This window comes from Sitophilus oryzae, unplaced genomic scaffold (genome assembly GCF_002938485.1).
Source record: "Sitophilus oryzae breed Bouriz unplaced genomic scaffold, Soryzae_2.0 scaffold_119_pilon_pilon, whole genome shotgun sequence".
Taxonomy (NCBI): domain Eukaryota; kingdom Metazoa; phylum Arthropoda; class Insecta; order Coleoptera; family Curculionidae; genus Sitophilus; species Sitophilus oryzae.
Genome location: NW_022145837.1, coordinates 59489 through 84985, shown reverse-complemented (window position 1 = coordinate 84985; position 25497 = coordinate 59489). Strand labels below are relative to the sequence as shown.

General features: G+C 32.9%; 2 protein-coding genes across 3 annotated transcripts in view; one reads left to right on the top strand and one right to left on the bottom strand.

Moving 5' to 3' along the window:
* LOC115891803 (sonic hedgehog protein A) overlaps positions 1 to 3175 on the top strand; it is a 147605-nt gene extending 144430 nt beyond the window's left edge. Inside the window, exon 3 of the mRNA XM_030912363.1 lies at positions 2468 to 3175. Coding sequence (XP_030768223.1) covers positions 2468 to 3150 — 683 coding nt within the window. The 3' untranslated portion in view covers positions 3151 to 3175. The remainder of the gene's footprint in view (positions 1 to 2467) is intronic.
* A 5664-nt stretch (positions 3176 to 8839) lies between these two features.
* LOC115891801 lies at positions 8840 to 24267 on the bottom strand. Of its 2 annotated transcripts, none has more exons than XM_030912361.1 (5): positions 24032 to 24267; positions 22328 to 22524; positions 16366 to 16770; positions 10649 to 10841; positions 8840 to 9088 (listed from the first exon to the last, which is right to left on the bottom strand). In XM_030912361.1, the coding sequence occupies exons 1-5, from the start codon at positions 24182 to 24184 to the stop codon at positions 8903 to 8905; spliced, it is 1134 nt and encodes a 377-aa protein (XP_030768221.1). In that variant the 5' UTR covers positions 24185 to 24267; the 3' UTR covers positions 8840 to 8902. The 2 variants fall into 2 exon arrangements, with proteins under 2 accessions (XP_030768221.1, XP_030768222.1); XM_030912362.1 differs by having other exon boundaries at positions 16366 to 16752.
* Positions 24268 to 25497: the final 1230 nt, after the last annotated feature.

Here is a 25497-nt window from a genome sequence, read left to right as displayed (position 1 = left end):
TTCATATTGTCGTTTTAGAGATTGTGCTTTTATACTTACTATTATGAAAATTTACTGAATAAAATATATAGTTGCAATCCTTTTACTGAACTCCTTAATTTCTTGTTTTATGAGGGGATAATTTTTGCTTATTTAGGTACTAATTTTAATCAGACCATTTTTTAATGAACTCATTTATATTTATATCATATCGTTCTAAGTAGACTTTGTTGTGTTAGACAATTATTATTAAATAAAACGAATGAAAAAAAGTGACAGGTACGATATTTTTTTTTTAAATTCAAAAAATAATTTAGTAAAACCACAATTATTAAGAAATTGTCTTAAAAACTTCGTAGTACAAATTGCATATCTATTTCACTTTTTTTAAAATTCAAAAAATAATTTAGTAAAACCTCAATTAAGGAACTGTCTTAAGAACTTAGTATTACAAATTGCATATCTATTTCACTCGACTTAAAAATTGCAGCAAAACAAAGTATAACAGTACATTTTTTACTGTCTATTGTTTCTTTTACTGCCCATGTATTTATGATCAATAATCAACATCAGTCCTGGTTTAAAATGAAACAAAAGTAATTCTTTATTATTAACATATTTTTTATTAAACAAATATAACTAAAAGTATGTACATATTAAGTTTATACATAAATCAAGCTAGATACAAAAAATATAATTATTTACATTGTTGCATTGTAAATACTCTTTTATATTATGAAAAAAAACAATAATAATTTACAATAAGACAGTTTGTGTGTAACTGTGTAAAGCATTATAATTAGCCTTATGTAGTCTCTATTTTTAGTCTTTTACATTATAATGTCTTTTTTATTTTAAAATAGTAAGACTAAATATAAAGTAGCCCATTCCCATTGTTCTATTAATTAAACTACAGGAAAAGTCTTTAAAACTAAATCACAAAATTGTCAATAAACACAAAGAGATTAAAATACAAACGAAAACACAGTACACGTGGAAAACACAGAAAGTTAGAGAAAACACTAATGACACCAATGGCGACTGCCCAAGTCCAAACTGAAAACAAAATCCACGCCGACGACGCGTCCAAAAATAAATCGATAACCCATCTCGACACCATTCGGCCAATAGAAAAGTAGCATTTCGGCGCATGTGCATTACATCCAGCTACTGAACAAGGATGGACTTATGTCAAACTCGATCTTCTGTCCTTCAATCCTGGGACATAAATTCTCTCATTGCTCTTATGGGGAGGCCGCGGTATATGTAAATTTAAATGTATTTGACTGAGATATACGACCTTGAACTATCTTTTTTTGGGGTAGTAATTTCCTGGGGCGCTAGATGGCGTATTTTTATTTTAATTTTTCTAGTTGCCTAACAATTGCGTACAAAATTGTTTTTATAGTTGCCTAAATAGGCCTATTAATTATGTTCTGTCATTGTTCTGTTTCCGGCTTCCTCCTTCCTCTTCAGTTGTGTTTTGCCATTGAACGCGGATGTGCGTTTCGCTGTTTTCTGGTTGTTTGGCTGTGTTTTTTGCAATCTTCATTTTACAATCGTGATTTTGTATTTTTTGAATTTTTTTAACTTTGTTTTGTGTTTGATTTTAAGATCTTTATTAAAGGTAAGGTCTAAGTTAAAGGTCTTTGATTTATCGAACAATTTTACTTAATAATCCGAGAAAGTGAGGTGAGGTAACCTAACCAAGTCCAAATATTCGTGAATTTTATTTTTTAACAATGTAAATATTTACAACGCCATATATTTTTACAAAAAAAAATTGATCAACTCCATATCTTTGTACATAAACTCCACAATGTGATATTACACAATTGTTCAAGTCCATATGTAAAAAATACACGTAAATAAAACATTGTTTCTAATGGACGTCACTTTCTCTTGTATTCCAACGATTAATCCTGGTACTATAATAAATATTATACTTTTTAATCTGTTGTTTTATTTGTTTGTAAAATGTTTCATGGTATAATTTTCTGTAAATTAAAATAAATTATTTATTGTAGGTTTTTATGCACATAAAATGATATAAGCAAACCATTTAACACTTTACAATAGTTTAACCTGGTTTAACCTTTATATATAAATCCTTGTTTTTTACCATTTGACTTGTTTGCCAACTTGGGACCAATCAGATGACTACACATTATTTTGTAGAAATCTGATTGGCTCTAACTGGCGAACAAGTCAATACGTCTTGCTTAAAAATAAATTTCATCTATTTAAATTTGCCGCCACCTTTGTTACTTTCCTGGGTGGCTAGATGGCGCCACTTCAGTATACAGATTACAGATTTCTTTACAAATTTGAAACCGTTTTGAAACTAAAAAATGCATGGGAGTTAGCGTTCTTCTTTAGTGTGTTCTGTGCACTTCAAGAAGTTTCACTTCAAAAAAAATTAACAAGATATTTCGTTTAAGAAAATATCGTAAAATTACAATCTAATTTTGATTTTTTATTGTTTCAGAATCCTCCCAAGCGGCCAAATATGGCGGCTGTTTCACCGGGGAATCCACCGTCCTAACCTCAACAGGCGTCCAGCGCCCTCTATCTCAACTCCGTGTAGGCGAAAGCATCCTTGCCACAGATCCGTCCACCAAAAAACTAGTGTTTAGTGAAGTGCTCCTCTTTCTAGACTACGACCCCACGCAAAACAGACAGTTCCTCCACATCACCCTAAAATCAGGGCGGACTTTGACAGTGACGCCCAATCACCTTGTCAGTCTGACTGACGGTAGGACGGTTTTCGCCGAAACGCTGGTCGTGAACCAGAAATTGTTAGTTAGTGATAGTGTAGAAACATTAAATGAAGACATAATAATAAATATAACGAGGGTGTACCGTAGGGGTGTGTACGCGCCTTTAACGCGTGCCGGGACAGTTGTTGTGAACGGGATTGTGGCATCGTGCTACGCCACAGTGGACAGTCAGGACATTGCACACTACGCGTTCATGCCTTTAAGGCTGGTTTGGAACGTTAAGCTTGGGCTGTATAGGGTTTGGACTCTCCTCAACAAGCCCTTGGAGGGATGGAAAAGGAATGCAGCTGATGAAATAAGCAAGAAGCAGCCTGATGTGGGAGTACACTGGTACGCAAAAGTACTCTATTCAGCAGCAACATACTTGATTCCTTCCCGTTTGCACAGCTAGTTTGTGGTGGTTGTTAAAGATGCAGTAAAAAAAATGAGTAGCAAAATACAGCAAGTTTATAATGATTATGTAGGGTATTCACAGTAAGTGTTTAAGTTTGGGTTGTTTATGTAAAGGAATATACCTATATAAATTTAAAAAATGATGATGCCTCTTTGGAAAATTTACAGAAAATAAATCATTTACAGTCTGTAGACTATTGTCTCCTTAACACGACTTAAATACAGATTAACTTACAGATGTGGCACTTATTTCATTTTGCTGATAAACGCCGCCGTGACCTCCGACCTTTAATAGGGCTATGGCGTTGTCAGACTCCGTTTTTTTTCTGGAATGCATTGTTGCCTTTTTATTTAAATAATACTTAATCTCTGGCACAGCTTTTTTGTTGCTGTAGTGTATTTAAAGGGACCGAGTGTATCCTTGTTTTATATAGTTTCTCCCTCTTGCTGATAAATCTGTGTTAATCTGTGACTTAAATTTATTTTTCTTATTTGGACACAGACATTATCGTCAATTTAATATTAAAAAATTGAATATGAAGTCTGATACTCCACTTCAACTGTCCCTATTTTAAAAATGGTTGCAGACATACATAGGCTGTGTCATACTAAGAAATTAAATTATAGTATAATAAGAGTTTATAAGAAACTTTTATAGACACATAAATAGTTTTTTAAGATGAAATAATATAGTTTTTTTTTTCAAACGTCACTAAAGTATCAATTTTTGCGACGTCATTGATAATGCGACGTCATTTTAACGCCTAGGCATATAAGTGGAGCACTTTTACGCCTAAGCACTAAAGTACGAAAATATATTATTAAACTGACATAAAGTGTCAAATTCAACGAGCATAACCATAGTTTCTCGATATATAATTACTTACAAGGTATTACTTTTAAATATTTCTATGACGTTTGAGAAAATACCATGTTCTATTCGGAATAAAAAAGACTTTTTGTGCCTCGTCTGTATTGTCAAACAACTATTGTCAAGCCTTGCCACGAAAAGTGTCATTATATACCCTATAGTATAGGGTATATAATTAAAAAAAAAACGAAAATTGATAGATATTAGTCACCACAACCAAAAATATATTTTTATTGAAAGGTCATATTACTTTATATAAACAACTAAAATATTAGAATTTTTTCGTTTTTCCTTACTATGATTTCTCAATAAACGTCTAATGAGACACTTATCAAGAATAACCCTGTATATATTATCATATCTTTTTAATGGATAATTTAAGAAAAGAACTAGAATTGCTACAAATATATGACTTACCTCTTATGTCAAAGCTGTCAAAGCTTAGCAATTATATTATTAACTGAAATATTTTAATATTGTATATTGTAGCTTAAACCTGAAAGAAATAAGGTTACTATTCTCAAACATTATTTATTTTTATATAAAATGACAATAATTTATTCATAAAAAAACGTTAATGTAATGAAAAATAAAAAACGTTATATTTTTGTAATGTTATACATAAAAACGACATAACCTAAAATATTCTGTAAATATTTCGGGTTTTCTACTAACTTGTTTTTTAGATTTCCGATCTTATTATGCACCATCTTGTATAGAAGAATCTTTATATCTCTGTAATTATGACAAAACTAAAAAGGTGCTCGAATTTTCGAAAAATTACAGCTAATATACAGGGTGCTGCATAATTAAAAAGAAATAGTTTGTACTTGTTGACTTGTACTTAAGTAAAAATTACACGTTTATTGTAAACAGTAAATAATATATTATGTAATATAATTTAGTTATAGATTTCTTTTTATATACAATCATTTGTGTGATAAAAAAAATGTTGAGGTTTACTCATATTTTAACTGTGTGGTTTACACAGTGGAACTTTTTTAAATCTAGAGAAATTGAAATTTGAGTGAAATATAATAAGGCTGAAAAAATAATAATTTGAGATGGAATAACTGTTGTCTGTCTAACTTTAGCTTTAAAAAAACCTTGTAAAAAAGAAGTATGCATAAACAGGTTCTTATTCAGACACCCAGTGTCTGAAATATAACTTTTAGAAGTTAGGTAAAAAAATAAATAACTTATATAATAATATAAGAACAGGGTAAGATACTATTACATTCCATAATATATTTATATGTACTTCCTTTTTTTATTAGTTTTAGTTAGTGTTTTTTTAATTAATTTATTTATAAAAGCTATTTTTTGAAACAAACGCTTTTCGCAGGGCAGTTGACTCGGCCAGTGACAGAAAGAAAATATTGACTTATTTTAAGTACTTATTTTTATATTACGTTTATTATTTCAAATAATTGTTCCTTAAACTAAATGTATTTTTCCTCTACTAATTTATAATTAATTCGTTGTATGTATGTGTAAAGAGTTGGTTAAAAACACTAGTATGCTTTTAAAGGAAATATATTTTTGATTTTTTCAAAAAAGAATATATATTTTTTTATGTTGATTGTTAGCTGAGAAAGAAAACTGAAAAAATAAAAATGTCAAGCTAGTTTTAGTCTGTACTAGTAGAAAAACATTTTTTTGTAAGTAGTGTATTTTTATGTATATAACAATTTTTTGTATGATAGTGTGTAAAATATTATTTATGTAATATATGCTATTATTATTATTATTATTATTTATCCTAATAGATTTTATAATAAGTATATGAAAATTAAATATTTATGCTATAAAATAGACCGTTTTGTTGTTTTTTATGTCCCTTAATGTTCGTTCCTTATCCCGTTTATTTTAATAGTAAATATACAGGGTGTCCCAGAAATTAGTGCTATGTATTTTAAGGGATGGTAAATCTAGCCGAAAGAAACATATTTTCTCTTTGCCATTTTTAAAATAAATGATAATAACGTTGTTGCACTATACTTAATAGTAATGTTCAATGATTAAAAAACCTACAGTAAATAAATAAATAAATAAATAGAAATTTAAATATGCGAATTTATAACTTATAAACATACAGAATGTTGTGGATAATGTAGGAGGTGACAACAGTGCATTCTATCGAAGTACTAGAAACAAATTTTCGGTAACTGAACAAGCGGCACCCAAAAGTTTTTCAATATTTTTCGAAAAATTTCAACAAAAATATAAAATTTTCAACATTTTTGTTTTCGCAAAAAAACCTTATTGGCGAGTTTCTGGGGTCGGACTATACTAAGTTAAAATACTTGAACTTATTCCTGGAATACCCTGTATAGGGTGGCCGAAAAAAATGTTATCCATTTATTACAATAAAATACAAAATTTATTTTTAGTTCTTTATAGAATTTTCAATGATTGAATAATTTCGATTTTGGCAATAAAAACTACTTAACGAAATAAAAAGTAAGATAAATTATTAGAAAATTATATTTTATTTCTTATGTAAAAAAATGTAATGGAATTGTTATAAAATAGTTTAAAATTTTTTAAAAATTCCAAAAAATTTTTATTAAATATTTACTATTAGGAGAGTCCTCTATCTTTTGATAGAAAAAATCTAACGTTTCACAAGGGTTTAACAAACTAAAAACTAAAAAATTTAAATTTTACCTTCGCCAAAAAATCAAGAAAATATATTTACAGTTATTGGAACTGTTCATATTTTATTTGAATATATTCGTTTCAAAAATTTAAAATAGGAAAGTCATTTATTATACTTAGATTACTGTGGTGCCCTCTACTAGTCATCATAATAAAATACCTTACAGACATATTTAAGCATTACAGTTTACATTGCTGACTATTTAGCGATAATTACATAGCTGTGTATAAACAAAAAAGTTTTATCATAGATAATATCGTGGTTTTATTTTAATAGAATATTTTCGAATAAATTTACTGAAACTAGTAGAGCTTTCTGTTCTATTGATACAAATAAACTAACGTCTAATAAGGGAAGACTTCAAATTTTATTTTTACCTTCGCCATAACATCAAGAAAATATATTTATAATTATTATTTGTATTATTCTAATTAATAAGTAGGTATGTTTTTGATATAAATATATCTAAAAATAAAGACATGCATATTATTATAATTTTAACTTGAATAAAGTTTAAAATAAATTATTTGTTTTAGTTTAGATCACCGTGCTGTCCTCTACTGCAATTATACGAAGATACTTTATAGAAATGTCTAATCATTGTATTTACGCTACTGACTATTTAGAGATAATTAATTACATATCTGTGTGTTAAATAGAGTTTTATTTTGGAATACATTTACTGAAACTATGAGAGATTTTTGTCTTTATTGGTAGAAAAAAATCTAACGTCTTGCAAACTAAAAAAAAAATAGAATTTGAATTTTACCTTCGCCAAAACACCAAGAAATAATATTTTAGTAGAGTTATCAGAGTACTAGTATATTCTTATTGATTATATTTTATGTTTAATATTAATTAAAAATTAAAACATGCATAGTGATATAATTTTAACTTAAAGAGTTAAAATTAAATTATTTATTTTTGTTTATTTAGCCCATTGTGGTGTTCTCTACTAGTCATTGTACAGGGTGTTCCATTTTGATTGAAATCATACGGTATCTCCGTTATTAGTAAAGATAGGAGGATGCGGTTTGCACAAACCTGTCCCACTTTTTTGTCAAACGGAAGATGCTGTCAACTGTCAACAAAATTTTCATAGCCCATTTCGTTTCTGAACTACAGGGTCTTGAATTCGTCGAATTGGTATATTTTACTTTTGTTACCCCTGAATCTCTGAATATAAGTCATATAAAATATGACCATTGAGTAATCACGATTCTGCTTAAACTGCTTGACGTTTAAAGCTAATTTTTGGCCAACGGATTGACTGTGGGGTGATCTGTGTTTTTGATTTTCATTTTTTAATATTTAATATAGATAATATAACAACCTGACAATTATATAGTTGCTTACCTTGGTTATGGTTTAATGTTCCGTTCTATCGGTTTACTGAAAGTTTTCTTATTACGGAACACGGTTCCTGAAAAATTCGGTTATAACTGTGACCAAACTAACCAGCGCGAGAAGGCTGGTTTTTCTGGTTTTGTTTGTCAATCAATGTCATTTAATGTGACAGAAATCAAGAAAATATTGGAAGTTCGAGTGAAATTCTCATTTAATTTCTAAAATTTGTAATAATATTTTGTATTTATATCCAAAAGCAAGGGAGGTAGGCAGTAAAGGTAAATAAATTTCATTAACTAAATAGAATGACTTTTTAGGACCATTTAAACTTATCATGCAGCCATTGTTTCTTAAAATCAGGCACATTTAAAGAAAACATGAAAAACAAGACAACAAGTAATCGTGGATGTTTTGTAAGCTATAAAAATATAAATATTGATTATATTTGTTTATTTATTATTGATCTGTTTTAATATTGGACCTGCAAATCTTCACTTGAGCTGTCTAACGAGTTTAACAGTTTATTAATAAAGTACTTTTCAATATTAAACTCCATTGAAAAGAAGAAGCAAACGTAAAGCAGAGAATAGGTACATTAAAAATGCATAAAAGATAAACTTTATAATAGAGGTATTGAAATTTAGAAAACGTCAACATTTGACGTTTTCAATATTTTACCAAACCGTTCCGTATCAAACCGATGTTTTTCAGGAACTGCTCTTTACCGTAGTTAACCGGTCTGGTTCACCTGGTTTTGCAACGGAATACTGCCTTCATAACGGCATGGGATCAAAAAAAAACTACATATTCAATAATATAAGTATATTTTCAATTAGATTATATTCAAAATTCATAAATTCATTTCGTCGTTTAGTTGCCTTCAGGGTTGCCCAACCATGGGTAGGTTTTAGGACAAGGTATGCAGGAGTTCATGTATCTAGTAGTTCCGTCAGGTTTTGTCAGTGTACAACTGTACTGAGAGCATCCGGCAGTCACCTCTTTGAGATTTGTGGTGAAATTCGAAATAGGCTGAGGGTCTTTGAGCCATTCGATTACCTATTTGTAAAAATACATTAAATTAATATTAGTTCGTTTAAAAACAGTTAGCTAAAATCTTCATACAGGATTTTTCGAAAATCATGTGCCATCTCTCGTGGGGAGATTCCTCACGTAAAAATATGATTTATTTTTTATATTAATATGGTTCCGATTCTGCTTTGTTTCGCAGCTACAGGGTGCTAAAGTCTTAATAATCTTTCGATTTATTATAATTTTCTTCCGAGTAGTTTTAGTGGTTCGAATGAAATTTTGAGGGTAAAAGTTACTGTAAGTGATACATATTTTAGTGCTAAAAAATTTCGATAAATTCATCAGGGACGTGCATATGGGTTATCACTGGAATATTTTTCAAAAAAAAAACATGTACGCCTTGACTTTTTTTCTTTTATATCAACATGGGTCCGATTCTGCTTGGTTTCGCAGCTACAGGGTGCTAAAGTCTTAATAATCTTTCGATTTATTATAATTTTCTTCCAAGTAGTTTTAATGGTTCGAATGAAATTTTGAGTACCCCAGTACAGTTATGACATTCACCATGTTGAAATTGCAAAAATTACTATTAATTATTATTACTATTAGTCCAACCGACAGCAATTTTAAATAAACAAATAATGATATTTAAGATAATCAGAAAAAATCTAATTTTAAAAAATTACTAAAATTATGCATTCCCTACAATATGAGTATGTTTATAGGAACTTTTTTTTCATATTTTTTGAGCAAGTATCAGTGAGTACTTATTGAAAACTTTCGCAAGTTAATGATATTAAATTTTTTTAATGGTCGTTGTTAGACTTGGATCAAGGCAAATTAATATAATTGCGTTTATCTCATCAATGAGGTCGAAATCGACAAAATTTCACGAAACAACTTTTAATCGGCAATAAACTTCTTACATTATTTCGCTAACAAGAGAAAAACAAATCAGTGGCGTACATGATTTTTTTAGAAAAATATTCCAGTGATAACCTATATGCACGTCCCTGGTGAATATGTCGACACTTTTTTAGCTTTAAAATATGTCGCATTTCTAGTAACTTTTACCCTCAAAATTTCATTCGAAATGCTGAAAGTACATGGAAGAAAATAATAATAAATAGAAAAAATATTAAGATTTTAACGCCCTTTACCTACGAAACAAAGCAGAATTGGACCTATATTGATATGAAAAATAAATCTTATTTTTACGTCAGGAATCTCGCTACGACAGATGGCACATGTTTTTTGTATAGAACACCCTGTATAGAACTCTATTGTGCTGATAGCTCCTTTACGGTTATACAGATTGTTAACTGGACAGTTACTTATAGGGGAACAGAATGGGCAACACTGACTATTGAGAACGCATGCACTTATAGGGATTTCTGCCGACTCGTCCCGTCGCGTCGTTGCAATTTTTCAACCATAAAGCTCTTGCTGCGAGTAATAAACAAATTAACTACCTGTATAGATGAAGCAGGCTTAAAATGCATTTTCTTGCTTTTAAGTAACACTGAATCAGCCAGACTAGTTCACAAAGAGTAAAAGTTGAGAATCCGCTGTTAAACACAAACTTACACGGGCTTGAGTGACAAAGAAAACGTCATCCAATGCCTCCAATCTGTCCAAAGCGTCAACCAATCCGTCCCAAGAGGTTTCTACTTGGTCGAACCATGTCGATTCAATGATGAGGGTTACTGGAGCCTTTTTCTTGTTTCTCTGTTTTTCAACTTGTTGGTATACGAAGTCGGAAACTTCTTGTTTAGTCAAGCTAAAAATATAATGTAGTTGAAGTTACATATAGTTCGTTTAAACAGGTTAAAATTTCAATCCTAATAGGTATGCAACCGTTTATTTCACAAAAGAACTTTACTCAAGTCAATCTCAGAAAAAACTAGGATTGACTTGAAGGTTTATTATGTTTATATCGGTATAAACATAAGGAGTTTGGAACACTCAAAATAAAAGTGGTCATCCTTTTTCTAATTTTGACATGTAGAGTGACACAAGAGTGACGCTTTTCATAATGACCTATCTAAAAGATTCTTTGACGTTTTGAAAGATGTTTCATTTTGCAACTATAGAAAAAAAAAACTATAGAAAAGTTGGAATGTACAGGGTGAGTCAAGGATAAAGTCCATTACCTCATTTGTTTCGAGGTTTACAAAAAAATGTTAAATATAAAAGTTGTAGGGAAGGTTAAGATACACATTTTAAAATTATTATAGATTATACAAGGTGCTTCAAAAAAGTGTGGCGGATATAACATATGTTTTTTTAAATGCAACACCCTATTTTTTATTTTATTTTTAGATTCTGCGTAAAATTTCATAGCTTTTTTATATATAATATTATATACGTAAAATTAATAGTTTTTGTAATATTTCAATTTGTTTAAAAAAAAGTTAAATTGCAGTGTGGTAAAAATTGTCAGTGGTGCCATTGTTTCTGAAGTTGGAGTACCAAAATTTGGTAGGAGAGTTTTATAGAGATGAAAAAAAATATATATGTAAAGATATTTTAGTTAAATGATACAGAGTGTTCAATATATATTTATGAATTTCAACTACTTAAAATTAAAAAATCTAAAATTTTTTAAATGGGACACCCTATATATTATCATTTTTTCTGATAGATTTTACAAAACTCTTCAACTTTTATTAAGTATGTCATATACCTATTTTTAATAGTTTGCGATTTATTCTAATTTTTTCTGTTTTTACCCATATTTTTAATACAATTACTCTATAAAATTATAATTGCCATGACAAAACAAACTATTTATTACTTATCTTTAACAAGTTGCTTAATAATTAGTTACAATTGCTGGTATTAGTTAAAATTAATTAACTTTACTCAAATAAACAAACATCGCAGTCGTGAATTTCTTGGTGTATTTCCATATTATGAAAAAGGACACTTGGATTGACGCGCGTCGGGTCGGGGCGAATAGCCACAGATTAAGGTAACACTAGATTATCTAATTTTTGAAGACTACTTATATAGAAATTTTTTTCGACATACAGCAAAGTTTTTTTCTCGTAGTAATTCTGGTTTATAATTCATTTGGTAAAGCCAATATTACTACTGACGTGAAACCGTCCCATTACACACTGAAGATATTTTCTAGATAATCTACATCTATTCTTATACTACTTAGCAAAGCACTATATAATATACAGGCCCGGCAATGGATCTCTAGGCATAGGAATTACATGCATTGGAATGAAACGCCTATAAAAAGTCTATGCTTAAACAGAGATGGACAACAACTTCCCCGTTTCCACTTCCACTACGACTGTCTACTTAGACAAACTCCAATAAGATAACAAATTTTGGAAATTCCGCCACCTCCCATCCACTCATGATACCCATCTCCCTGCCCTTTATTTATCGCCATTATTTTATTTCCCTTCCCGCGCCTCCACACCTCGCTATGACGACTCCCGTCAGTTCATCACAGAGTTGCCAGGTCTACCGGTTTCGTCTGTAAGCTAGCGATCTACCGATTTAAAGAAAAATCTAACGATATATTCAACTGCGTCTTTAGTTTTTACATTAGAAGCACTTTTAAAAAGCTGACTTATTTGACTAAAAATTAAGCGACTGCCGCGTTGGAATCTGTATAATCTGACTTTATTATTGTTTCATTAAATTTTATTTAGTAATAACACACATACAGGTCATCGTTCTGTCTAGTTGCAGAGTTACAGAGATATTCCTAAAAATCCTTATTACTCCTTATTAGGCGCGGTATTGGCGACATGCCCGAAGAAGTTGATATCTTTTGAAAAGATTTTATTTCATTCATCTACTAAAGTTGAACCCATATTTTCCCCAAAAATGTAAACAAAAAAAAATTTAAGTTAAGAAACAACCTAAATTCGGACAAATATTTTAGTGATTTTTCCGTCAAAAAAATATATTAATATGAAAAAGAGTTGAGAGTTGCTACAGCTTTCCCATTGAAATGAAATTAATTTTAGATATCACTGATCAAAATTTGTACAAAGGTAAAAAGTGACTGCTACACTAATTTGTGACTGCTATCCCTACTTGTTATAGTTTTATATGTTTTTATTAATATATTAATATTATTTAATTCAATATTTTTTTTAATATTAAATAATATACCTAGCTATTTCTAATTCTTGTTATATTTATTATATTTGTATTTTATTTGAGTGATCTATTATTACGACACATAGGAATGCTAATTTTGGACTTAAATATTATATTTTATTTCGTTTCTGTACTTTTAATTTTTGTTGAAGATCTACCGAGAATTTTGTTCTCGTATGGAATTATAATCTAACAAACCCGGCAACCCTGTTCGTCTACTCCTTATAAAGTTTTTTTCGGCCTAATTCCTTTGTCACAGCCGCGGCTTTGTGAAGCGCCGCCGCCGACCGACTGTGTCGGGGCGACTGCTAGGAAGATCGTACAGTATTGCCATTTCATAGAATTGCACTTGCTATTTTAGAAATGATATCAAAGTTTTGCATGTTACTTTTCGTTTTAGAAAGAAGTTATGTGCCTAGAGAAAACATTGTAAAATTGTTTCGTACTTTATTTAATATTTCATTAAGTAGGCAAGATAATGGGATTAGAAGATTTAGGATTTTGACAAGCCAACATAATTTCGATTTAATTGAATGGCAACACTGACCGTCCTGTTTCTATTTTTTCGATTCTGTTCTATTAGTAGGCGGTAGTCCCCACACAAGCGTCTTAAAGACCCGCCCGGCGCCCCCTCTCGCAGGGGCTCTCTCGTATCACTTCTATGATCACTTCCCCTATACGATGGTAGGGAAAAGACACTTTATCCGTCTCTGTTGCACTGCAGTGTATTTTGCAGCCTTACCATCTTTTTTTATCGCATTGAAAACCTCCTATTGCTAATATTCCTTTGCCAGTAGTGTATAGTACTGAACCAAAAAATATGTTTTTCTTGGCTTGTTCGTGTATATCAGTCACATTGACTAATTAATTTCAGGAAAATCTGTAACTATTATCCCTACAACTTATACTTATTACAACATATTAAACTAAAATTCAAATTTTGTTCTCAACTTGCTTAACAGACAAAAAATTTTGATAATTATTACTTTTAGCCATGGTAACTATGATGGTAAAAATAGAAAAAATTGGAATAAATCGCAAACTATTAAAAATAGGTATATGACATATTTAACAAAAGTTGAAGAGTTTTAAAAAATCTATCAGAAAAAATGATAATATATAGGGTGTACCATTTAAAAAATTTGAACTTTTTTAATTTTAAGTAGTTGAAATTCATAAATATATTTTGAACACTCTGTAGCATCTAACTAAAATATCTTTACATAGGTCTTTTTCTATATCTTTATTAAATTCTCCTACCAAATTTTGGTTTTCCAACTCCAGAAACAATGCCATTACTGACAATGTTTTATCACATTGCAATCTAACATTTGTTTAAACAAATTTAAATATTACAGAAACTATTAATTTTATGTATATAATATTATATACAGAAAAGTTATGGAATTTTACGCAGAATCTAAAAATAAAATAAAAAAAAGGGTATTTCATTTAAAAAAAACATAAAATATGTTATATTCGTCACACTTTTTTGAAGCACCCTGTATACTCTATAATAATTTTAAAATGTGTATCCTAACCGTCCCTATAACTCTTATATTTAATATTTTTTTGTAAGCCTCGAAACAAATGAGATAATGAATTTTACTCTATCGTTGACTCATCCTGTACAGGGTGGTCGAAATTGGTCTGTTTTAATAGAGAAAACCTATTTCCTGACTAGATAGAGCAATTATGGACAGACGGGGCAGTTTTTGAACATTTCTCGCGGAATTCATTAACTCAGTGGGGGTGAAAGATACCCTCTCATAACTGCTAAGTATTTCTAATTCTTGTCTAGATTATACGGAAGAATAAGGAACCTTTATTTTTCCGCAAATATATCGATAGGATTAGATCCATGGGCACTAAGTCAGGCGGCCTCGACGGCCAACGGCTGGAATCTTGGTTGGCAATTATCCTTGAAATTGGATGCAAAAATTTGCTGATAACTTCAGCGACCAGAAGCGGTGCGTCGTCTCGCTGGAAAAATATGTTTTCGAGTTTCATTAAGGGCATATCATCAATAAAGGGTCCAAAGCCTACTAGTTAAAAGTGGCGAACTTTTAAAAATTCTGTATTTCGAAGGGGATTATAACAAAATATCAAGTGTGCTATATTTTTGGAAAGGTAATTTTAAATTCTTTTCAGTTAATTAAAAATATAGAAGGTGTCCCAAATAAAAAATCAATTTTTCTGTTGATAACTCTTAAATTATTAATTTTAAAAAAAATATACTTAAACCATTAAGTTCTAGGTAAAAAGGTGCTTTGGAAATGTTTTTATAGAAATACAAAATTTTCAATAGGAAAAAAGTTACAGCGATTTGTTAAAAATGCACATTTTCGAAAAACACCCCGTAACTCTGAAACGGTAACAGATATTGATGTGCGGTTTTCACCATCATGTTTTTGATGGAAATTGAACTCCAGACACCAATATTAGTTTTCGTCTACTTCCTATAGAAAAAGGTGTCTCCATTTAAAAGCGTCGAATTTGACCTACTCTGTACAACGAACTAGTAGACAGAAAAGATATTCTAATAGATAACACAACACTGGAAATAGTAGAAGAATATATATATATATATATATATATATATATATATATATATATATATATATTATATATATATATATATATATATATATATTTTGGGACAACTAATACACAGCTCAGGATCTCTAAGAAATCAACAGAAGAATTAAGTTAGCACGGAGTACTTATGGAAGAAACTCAATTATATTCAAAACTATAGAATCCCAGTTTATCTAAAGAAGGAAACATTTAAAGGTGCGTATTCATTATCCGCACGAACGAACGAACGAACGAACGAATGTTCGCTAGTGGTATGGACGGGGACCGCACGATAGGACCGCACGAGAAGACCGGAGGCATTTGTTGGCGAACGCCTTTGATGTACCGACTCGAAACGGATGGTCGAGCGAACGAACGAACGAACGGCCGCATGCGTTCGGTCCCCGTCCAAATATACCGCACTTTCATTCGTTCGTTCGTTCGTTCGTTCGTGCGGATAATGAATACGCACCTTAATATGAACACCACAAAAGTAACGCCTGAAACGGTGCCAATATGAACGTGCACTTAGTGCTTTATTTTGCTGTTGTAACTTAACACCAAAGGTACCAACTCCTAGTTATTATCATACTTACTCGGTAGTATTTTTGAAACAAGCAGCCACCGTAGCGCATACGGCATTATTTTGTCCGGCCAAGTCGTTGATTGGGGCTTCCCAAAATCCTGGATGAGATTCAGTAGGGCAGTTGCTGCCCACATCGCAGACCTGCCCCGAGAGGTAGTCCAAGGTGTATGGGAAGAGGGCAGTCTTGGAATGCCACGAACTGTCGTAGCTGAAGCCTTGGGCCTTGAAGGCGTTGATGGAATTGTCACCGGACAGTTGCAGTTGGGGGGTCATGACGCCGGTGATGTATTCTTCGGGAATGTTGGCGAATTTCGAGATGATTGTGCGCTGGCCTCCGAATTCTAGTTCGAGCAGAGATTGGTTGGCGTCCTTCCAGTAATCTTGGTGAGGGTCGTTGCTAGAAATTGATAGAGAACTATGTTCAATTGGGTTGCCAGTGTTATTAGTCGTTTGAATTCTGTGAATTGTATATCATAATAAAAAAAACAGATAAGTGCGAGTCGAACTCGCACACCGAGGGTTCTGTATAAAGGCTTATATATTTTAAGATTTAATTACAAATGTACAGGGTGGCACCTCTCATACCTCGCACCGCGAAAGCTCCAAGGTAAACGGTAGTTTAGATCGAAATAAAATTTTGGCAGCATATGTAGGTTAACTGAAAGCATTTTATAAAAATATATAGAATTATACAGGGTGTCCCAACCAAAAAAAGTTACACCTCAAAGTTTTGTTTTTTTTTCTAATAGAACACCCTATATATTCTAGGAATTTCGAATTCTAGGAAAAAAAAGGTGAGTTTTATTAAAGAAGCATATTATACCTAAAATCTAAAGATTTTGAAATATTTCACATTTTGTGAAAATGAAGAGTAAATTTTTAATTTCTATAACAGCTACCTAAATTTTAATTGACCTTGTATAGCCTGATATTTAATTAGAGTCACCATTGTATGTTAAACCAAATTGAAATTTGACCCGAAAAGTTATACAGGGTCCTCACCCTGCAAAATTACTATGGAACATTAGTCACTTTTATAGTGGAACAGGCATATTAAGAACACTACCAGCAAAGCCATAAAGGCTCTCATGATATGCAGAAGACTGGCCGGAAATAGATGGGGCTGCTCCCCTAACATTTTGCGCTGGATGTATACCATGATAGTAAGACCCATGATTACTTATGGAGCAGTTGCCTGGTACACAAAACTAGAGCAACGGACGGCAAGGCTAAACCTATGCAAAGTCCAGAGACTAACATGCGTTTGCATCACAGGAGCCATGAGAACCTGTCCAACAGCAGCAATGGAGGTCATTCTAGATCTAACACCACTGCACATTGTCATTGGTAGATATGCCAATGCGACATTGATTAGAATGGTCACTAACGGAATTAGTACTGGGAGAATTGTCAGATCAGGGGCTTGGAACACCCTCATAAAGGAAATACCACTCCTGCAACTCCCAGTGGACGATATGCTAAGAACGTACAACTTTGAGAAACATCTCCATGTAGTATTGAGCAATAAAAAGGATTGGAAGAGCGAAACGCTTGCCCAGCAGTTAAAAGACCATACCATAACTTGGTATACTGATGCTTCCAAAACCAATACGGGAACAGGGATCGGAGTGTTTGGGCCGAGAGCTAAATACTCCGAACCAATCGGCACTTACCCTAGTATCCTACAGGCAGAAATCTACGCTATCGAAAGATGCATACAACTTATCTTAGATAGGAACTATCGGAAACAAGAAATAGCCACCTTGTCTGATAGTCAAGCAGCGTTAAAAGCGATCAACTCAGTATCAATCAATTCGAAATTGGTCAAAGAATGCATAGAGAAGCTGAATAAATTAGGCAAAGAAAACAAAGTTCTCCTACACTGGGTGCCTGCTCACCAAGGGATAGAAGGCAATGAAATAGCAAATAATCTAGCTAGGAAAGGAGCGAACACTCCACTAACTGGACCAGAACCGTTCTGCTTCCCAAGTGGTAACCAACTCAAGGCGGAACTCAAGAACTTGGAAGATTCCATCCGCAACCTGGAATGGAAATCTTGCAATGGTCCAAGACACTGGAAGAAGTTTCTGAGGGCTTATGATCAAGAAAAATCACAGATCTTCCTGGGTCTGAGTAAGAACAATCTTCGGATTGTCACGGGGTTTTTAACAGGACACTGTCTCCTCAATGAACACCTCAGTAGATTGAAACTAAGAAGAAACGGCGAATGCAGATTCTGTGGGGAAGATGGTGAAACACCAGTACACCTCATCTCTGAGTGCGCCGAGACGACAACCATTCGTGTCATGAATTTTGGTACGACTGATATTGGAGATGGAGAACTACCCTCTATAAAAAACCGTCCCAGATACTGGTTTTTGTCAAAGCCCTGGGACTGTATGATGAGTTATGATTCAAGAAAGGGGGACGCAATGGATCTGTAAGGTCGAAGTGATTAACCCCCCTCCCACTCATTCTAAATTCTAGTCACTTTTAAAAGCAAGTTACTCCTTTATTTTATATGGAACACCCAGTATATTATTCCGGTGTTCAATTGGGAATTTATATATCTTCAAAATATTATTAAGGTTGCCTACCCCTCAAACAAAGATTTTCCTAGATATTGTAATTTTTATGATTTTGCGTCAGTACCTAGATCTTTATTAATTGAAAAAATCTAGGTGGCTGGATATACCTTTTGTTAATTTAACAAAAATTAAAGATTGTAGAGTAAATACTCAACGGTAACAAAAAGATAAACGGTTAAAACATATTTTGCTTATTACACAATTAAAACTAGATATAAACCTATAATTATGTGACAAAAATTAGCAAGATGAAATCAAATGTTCAAAATGCTTCCTTTCCTGTTAACTGCATAAAATAATTGTCTTTTCAAAAGGATATTTTCATTATAAAAGGCATATGTGGAGTTCTACCTCAAAAAACAGCTACAATAATTATTATTAATACTCTCACGTTGTCGACAATAGCTGGTCGAGTTTTTTAAACACTGTCTTTAACATACCCCCATAAAGAAAACCAAACTAGACTTAAAAAGCAAGCTAAAAATCAAAAACAGTATCCACGACAATTTTCTGTGGTGACTACGCCGGCTGTGGCAATAGACAAGGCCGAATCCATCGTCGTCGCCTTGTATTATATCTCGGATCTGCCGACTGAATAGATTCCCGTGAACTAGTCTTTTAATAGTTCCTCTATGTCCGGATCCGATAACATACGGCTGGCACTCCCCACGCCTGCCTAGCATCAATCGCGCTGGCTGATGCATACGTAAACTAGTCTTTTATTTAGTTCCTCTAGTTCCTTTAGTTCCGGATCCGATAACATACGGCATACGGCTGGCACTCCCCACTCCTGCCTAGCATCGATCGCGCTGGCCCGATCCGTTCGTACGTAAACTATTTTTTTTTATTTTTATTTTTATAGATGGGAAACGCCATTTACCGCCAGAGTGTGGGGGTCACCTCTCACCCGAGTCATACCCACTAAAAACCCATCTTTAGAGTTACCTCTCCAATCTCGGAACCGCCTTGCGGCATTACTGCAAGACTGGAGATTGTTTCGCCACTTATGTCTGTGTCTGCCAAATTTTTATCTTTTCATCTTCCTGTTTTTTAAGCATGATGGCTCTCATCATCCTGGTGATTGCTTCACAGTTCTCTCTATTTTCCATTTTAACCTTGCATATTTGTTCCGCCGATGCTCTAGTCTCCAAATACCTACAACACTCGAATAATGTGTGATTGGCCGTGTCTGATGCTTCACAATACCAGCATTTTGTGGATTCCGCCTTAGTTATTTTAAACAGGTTCTCTCCAAAAGCACCGTGCCCTGTCATCGCCTGGGTGATGTAATAGTCCGTTTTCGTCCACATGTTGTTTATCCAAACCCTCACGTCCGGGATAAATATCTTAATTCGACCCTGGTATGCCTCCCATCTGTTCTGCCATTTGTCCAGTATTATCTTTCTGGTCCCTGATCGATACCCTGAACCGTGCCTGTATATTAAATTTCTTTCCTCGATTTGTAGGATAATTGGGGGGATTTTTGCTAGAGCGAGAACAGCTTCTGTGGAAACTGTACGATACGCCGACACTACGCGTAGGGCTAGCATTCTGTTAATTTTCTCGAGGACTTTTTCATAGTATTTATAGACTGTTGTCCTGCTCCAAATGGGCGAGGCGTATAGGATCATCGAATGCACAACCGAGGCAAGCATTCTCCTCTTTCCGTCACTGGGGCGTCTAATATTGGGAGTGATTCTGGTCAGCTGTTTGATGGTATCAACCGTCCTGTCCCCGATTTTAAGGACATGTGTAGTCATGCACATCCCCGAATCAAGCTAAACGCCCATATATTTTATTGCCTTTTGAGGTCTGATGTGGCAATTTCCCAATTGGATATTTAAGTTCGTCGTCTTGCGATGTCCTACCAGAACGACTAGTTCTGATTTTTCTGATGCCAGATGTATGTCCATTCTATCCAACTTATTGGTTATAGTTAGGGCAGCTGTTTGTATATTTTCTTCGAAGATAGTGATGGTCGGAGCGGTAATCAGGACAGCCAGATCATCCGCATTAGCAATCAGTAGATTACCTGGGTCCAATATCGACCCTCAGGATCTAGTCATAGAAGATGTTCCACAAGGTCGGTCCTAGAATGGGCCCCTGCGGTACCCCGCACGTTATCTTGTGTTTTTTGCCGTTTTCTGCAATTACATATCTTTTTGACAAGAAAGACTTAATCATAACGATGAAGTATTTACTGATCTTCATGCTCCCTAATTGTTCAATAATTTCTGTCCATGGGGCAGAATTGAATGCGTTTTTAATGTCTAATGTAAGCAGTGCCGCGTATCCCCTGTTCTTATACGATTTCGTTTCAATACGGTCTACGTTACTCGTAACAATGTTTAACGTGTCTATCGTAGAATTGTCTCTGCCGAACCCGTATTGGTTTGGGCGTAGTCTGTTTCCTTCCTCCAGTTCTTTCTCCAGTCTATCCCTCAGAAGACATTCTAACAGTTTGGCGCTTGCATTAATTAAACATATTGGACTATATTTTTTGTCTTGACTTCCATCTTTATTGGGTTTGTCTGCTAGAACAAGTTTGGCAATTTTGCACGAATTTGGAAACTGTCGATAAGACACTTGTTCAGGATCTCAGTGATTCTCTGAGGGTCTTGAATAGCAGCAATTTTGATAACTTCCATCGGTTTGTAGTCCGGGCCAGGAGCTTTTTTGTTTTTCAGTTTACTTGCTGCAGAACGCACCTCTTCTTCAGTAAACCATATTACATCATCCGGTATTTTTTTTTTGGTATATCCCAACTGTAAAATAAAAACACTAAATCACCACAATACACCAAAACACTTAAAAACATGGTTAGCGAAACGCGCGTCCAGTGTAAAAGTAAAAGTGTTTTGGTGTATTGTGGTGATTTAGTGTTTTTATTTTGCTGTGTAACCCCAAAGGTTCCAACCCTCAACTGTAATATATCCCAACTATTTGACTGAGCTTTAGGGAACAATGTTGTGATATAAGAACTAATCTTTTATTTAGTTTAGTTCCTCTAGGTCCGAATCCGATAACTGGCACTCCCCACTCCTGCCTACCATCGGGCTACGCGCGCTAGCCGATCCGTCGCCGTCACATATTATTCTATGTCGGTCACTGTCTCGATCCCGGAATAGGTCCTGAGGAACTAGTTGTTTGAGAATCCAGGAACTAATTCCTTTCATTCCGGGGTCGGATAGTTTATTGGAACTAGTTCGTTCACGAACTACACACTATTTTTCTCGAATATATTTTATATAAATATATTTTTCTCGAATATATTTATATATTTTCTATAGTCTATAGTTCGAATTTGATATCTACAGTATCTTCACACTTATTGTGCCAATCTTAGATTTTTGCACGGGTTGTGTAAAAATCTTGAGTACTCACCTGATGGAGTGAACTCCGACTTCAAAGCCGATAGCTGCCAAGTCTTGAACCCTCTGGTAGTCAGTGTATTCGTGTGGTACATAGAAGGTAGCGCCGATGTAACTGTCATCTGGATTCTTCCTGGATTCCAACAGTACCGACCATCTGCTTGTGTACAGCTCACTTGTCAATGCTTCGACAAAAGCCAATACGACTAGCTATAAGAAAAAAAATAGTACTGAGTCTGTGGTTAGTTTTTTTGTGAAAGATTGATGAAATATTAATATTTAAAAAATTGTGCGAGTCGGACTCGCGCACGAAGGGTTCCGCAATGAATGGTACTCATTATCTATACAACATTAGACACTATATTATTATTATAAACTTTTTTTTCGATTTAGCTGAAATTTTGAATGCGCGTATAAGTAATTTAAAAAAAATAAAGAAACACATTACTAAAAATTGTATTAATCAATAATAAATATGTAAAAAGTAAAAATAAATATATAAAAATATGTAAAAATTAAAAAAAAACGATTAAAAAGAGTCGCCTTGACTAGGATTCGAACCTGCCTTACTACGACTCCAACGTCATAGCAGCCTAAAGTCCTACCTTAACCACGAGGCCACCGAGGACTTGAAAGATTCTATGTAAAATTCTTACTTAAAAGATGATATTTAGTGAAAGTACTTTTTTATTTATAAACATTTATTTAATTCTGTTTTTAATTTTTGTTCTTATAGCGGCAACATAGATACATTATCTGTAAAAATTTCAACTGTCTAGCTATAACGGTTCATAAGATGACAGACGGACGAACAGCAACGTCTTAAATAGGGTTCCCGTTTTTACCCTTTGGGTACAGAACCTTAAAAAAAGACGCTTTTAGATGTTTCGAGTTTAAAGGGTGTAATTTTTATCTCTAAATATATGGTGTGTATCTATACCACCCTATATACGGTTATAAACCATGGATTTAAAAAAAAAATCCTTTCTTTATTTTGTTATTTCGATCCATCATTTCATATACTTATTTAGTTGTTGATTTAAAATTAAGTTTATTTGATTTTAACTCTAATTTTATCTGTTTTAAATAGTACTTAGTTCATATTAATCTTGAGATTACATTATATACAGTTTTAAAATCGTCTTATCTTCTAATACTAGTGATATTTTTTATTTTTCGTTTGTTGCTCATTAGTGATAGAAAATATCCTTGTTTCATATTAAAAATCATGCATTTATATTATATATTAAGTTAAATGCATTTAAAAATATAATACTGAGTCCTGATCAAAATATGATCAAAATATTTAAAAATTTAAATTCAAATTATTTTCGGGTTTCTTTAAACTTTTATTTTTGCCGGTCTTATTTCATCACAAATATTGGATAAAAATAACTAATACATAGCTCGGGATCTCTACTACCAGAAATCAACAGAAGAATTTAGTTAGCATGGAGTACTTATGGAAGAAACTTTGAACAAATATTTGTTTGAATTTTCGATTTGTTTTCGAAATTTTGATTGTCATTCACCAGCCCTCTCTGACGCCGTTTTTTTATCGATTGTATGGTATAATACCATATATAGAATATATTATTTAGTATATTAAAACTAACAATAATAATATTTTTCTTTTAGCCATTCCGAATCAAGTCTTTTTTAATATTTTATATTTTAGTCTGTTAGATTTTTTTCTTTTTTTATCAATATTACTTACTTGAGGTGCCTCACTAACGTCAATAGGATTTTCTGCTGTGGAACACCTGCAGTTATTTTCAATAGCACAGTTACTACTATCACATTTATCTGTGTCGGCCAATCCCTGACCCAGAAGACCCAAAACAACTACAACAGCCGCGAAACACTTCATTTTGTTGTATTTCTCTGAATTTTTTTTTCAGACTTAACCACAACAAAAAAGATTTTGAAGTGCCTCAAAATTATTAGATTTTCCTTATATACTACACTTATCTATTTATCGATGAATTGTTTTTATCTTAACATAATATTTGCTGACAGAATTAGATTTGTATGTATTTTTATGTTTTTTTTATGTCTGTGTATCTAAAATACGGGAAATTCAGAAGTGAAGTGTTTTGATATCAAATTTAAATCCATCTGTGTATGTCATCATCAGCAGCTTGGTATATAATCCTTCTAAGAATAACTCAATTGAAAAAAAAATGATCTAGGTCTATTTTTAAGTCCAATATTCTTATTATAGTCCAGTAAATAACACGTACAGGCACAGCCCCTGGACCATCAAGGGTCCGTGGGGATGTCCTTTGGATGCTGATATTTCAGACCAAATGGTGAAGTAGATAAAGGACTACTATCAGGGAAAATGGACAAAAACAATATATTCTGAAATATTTGAAGGATCTTGCAGGTAATTTTGAACTTTTATTATTGATCTCCAGCTCCTCATTTATTATGAGGAGTTTAATACTTACCTTATAATAAAGGTATTATGCAATTTTTTTTTGTTTGCGTTTCCGGAAATTCCAAAAGAGCGGAAAAATTCGTGATTAAACAATTAACACGTGATTAAACAAATACTTCAAACTTTCTGAGTTGCTTAAAGCAAGAACAGCTGTTAAAAAAATCTTGGCAAATAAAGTATTATTGGGGCAAATATGAATAAGTTTGTAAAAATCTGAAAATTTTTGAGCCAAGGAATGTTTGCCCAGTTTTTTTTATTACCTACCATAACGTATGAAGGGTCCAGTGGAAAAACGATGAGATTCCATTTTTCAAAAAGTTGAGTAAAACGAAATTTAAAGTTTCACAACTACAGATGAAATAGTTTTTATTTGTATGTTTGAACTAGTAATTTTAACGACATTTAGAGTTCTCTCTAAACAATTTTCTTGATAGTAACAAGCTGATGGCAACAAGAAACTAAACAGAACAAAGCAAAGAGAATAAACGCCAGAGACCTATTTAAACAGCAGATAGAGGGTACGTCATCGTTTTTCCTCGGGCGCGTGGGAGTCTCATCGTTTTTCCACAGTGCTGCCCATTTTTAGCCGTAGCTTTTAGTGGAATCTCATTGTTTATCCCCTGTAAGGTTTGGTGTTTTAGTACTTCACGTTACAAGCTATCGCATGGTGTCAAAATGTCGATTTCGGAAAAAAATGGAATCTCATCGTTTTTCCACTGGACCCTTCATATGACAAAATT

Coding starts and splice junctions, on each gene's coding strand:
- LOC115891801 (XM_030912361.1), bottom strand. CDS start 24,184: ATGAAGTGTTTCGCGGCTGTTGTAGTTGTTTTGGGTCTTCTGGGTCAG. Junction 16,771..22,327: donor GTCGGAGTTCACTCCATCAG/GTGAGTACTCAA, acceptor AATTGAACATAG/TTCTCTATCAATTTCTAGCA. Junction 9,089..10,648: donor TCTTTGTCACTCAAGCCCGT/GTAAGTTTGTGT, acceptor TTTTACAAATAG/GTAATCGAATGGCTCAAAGA.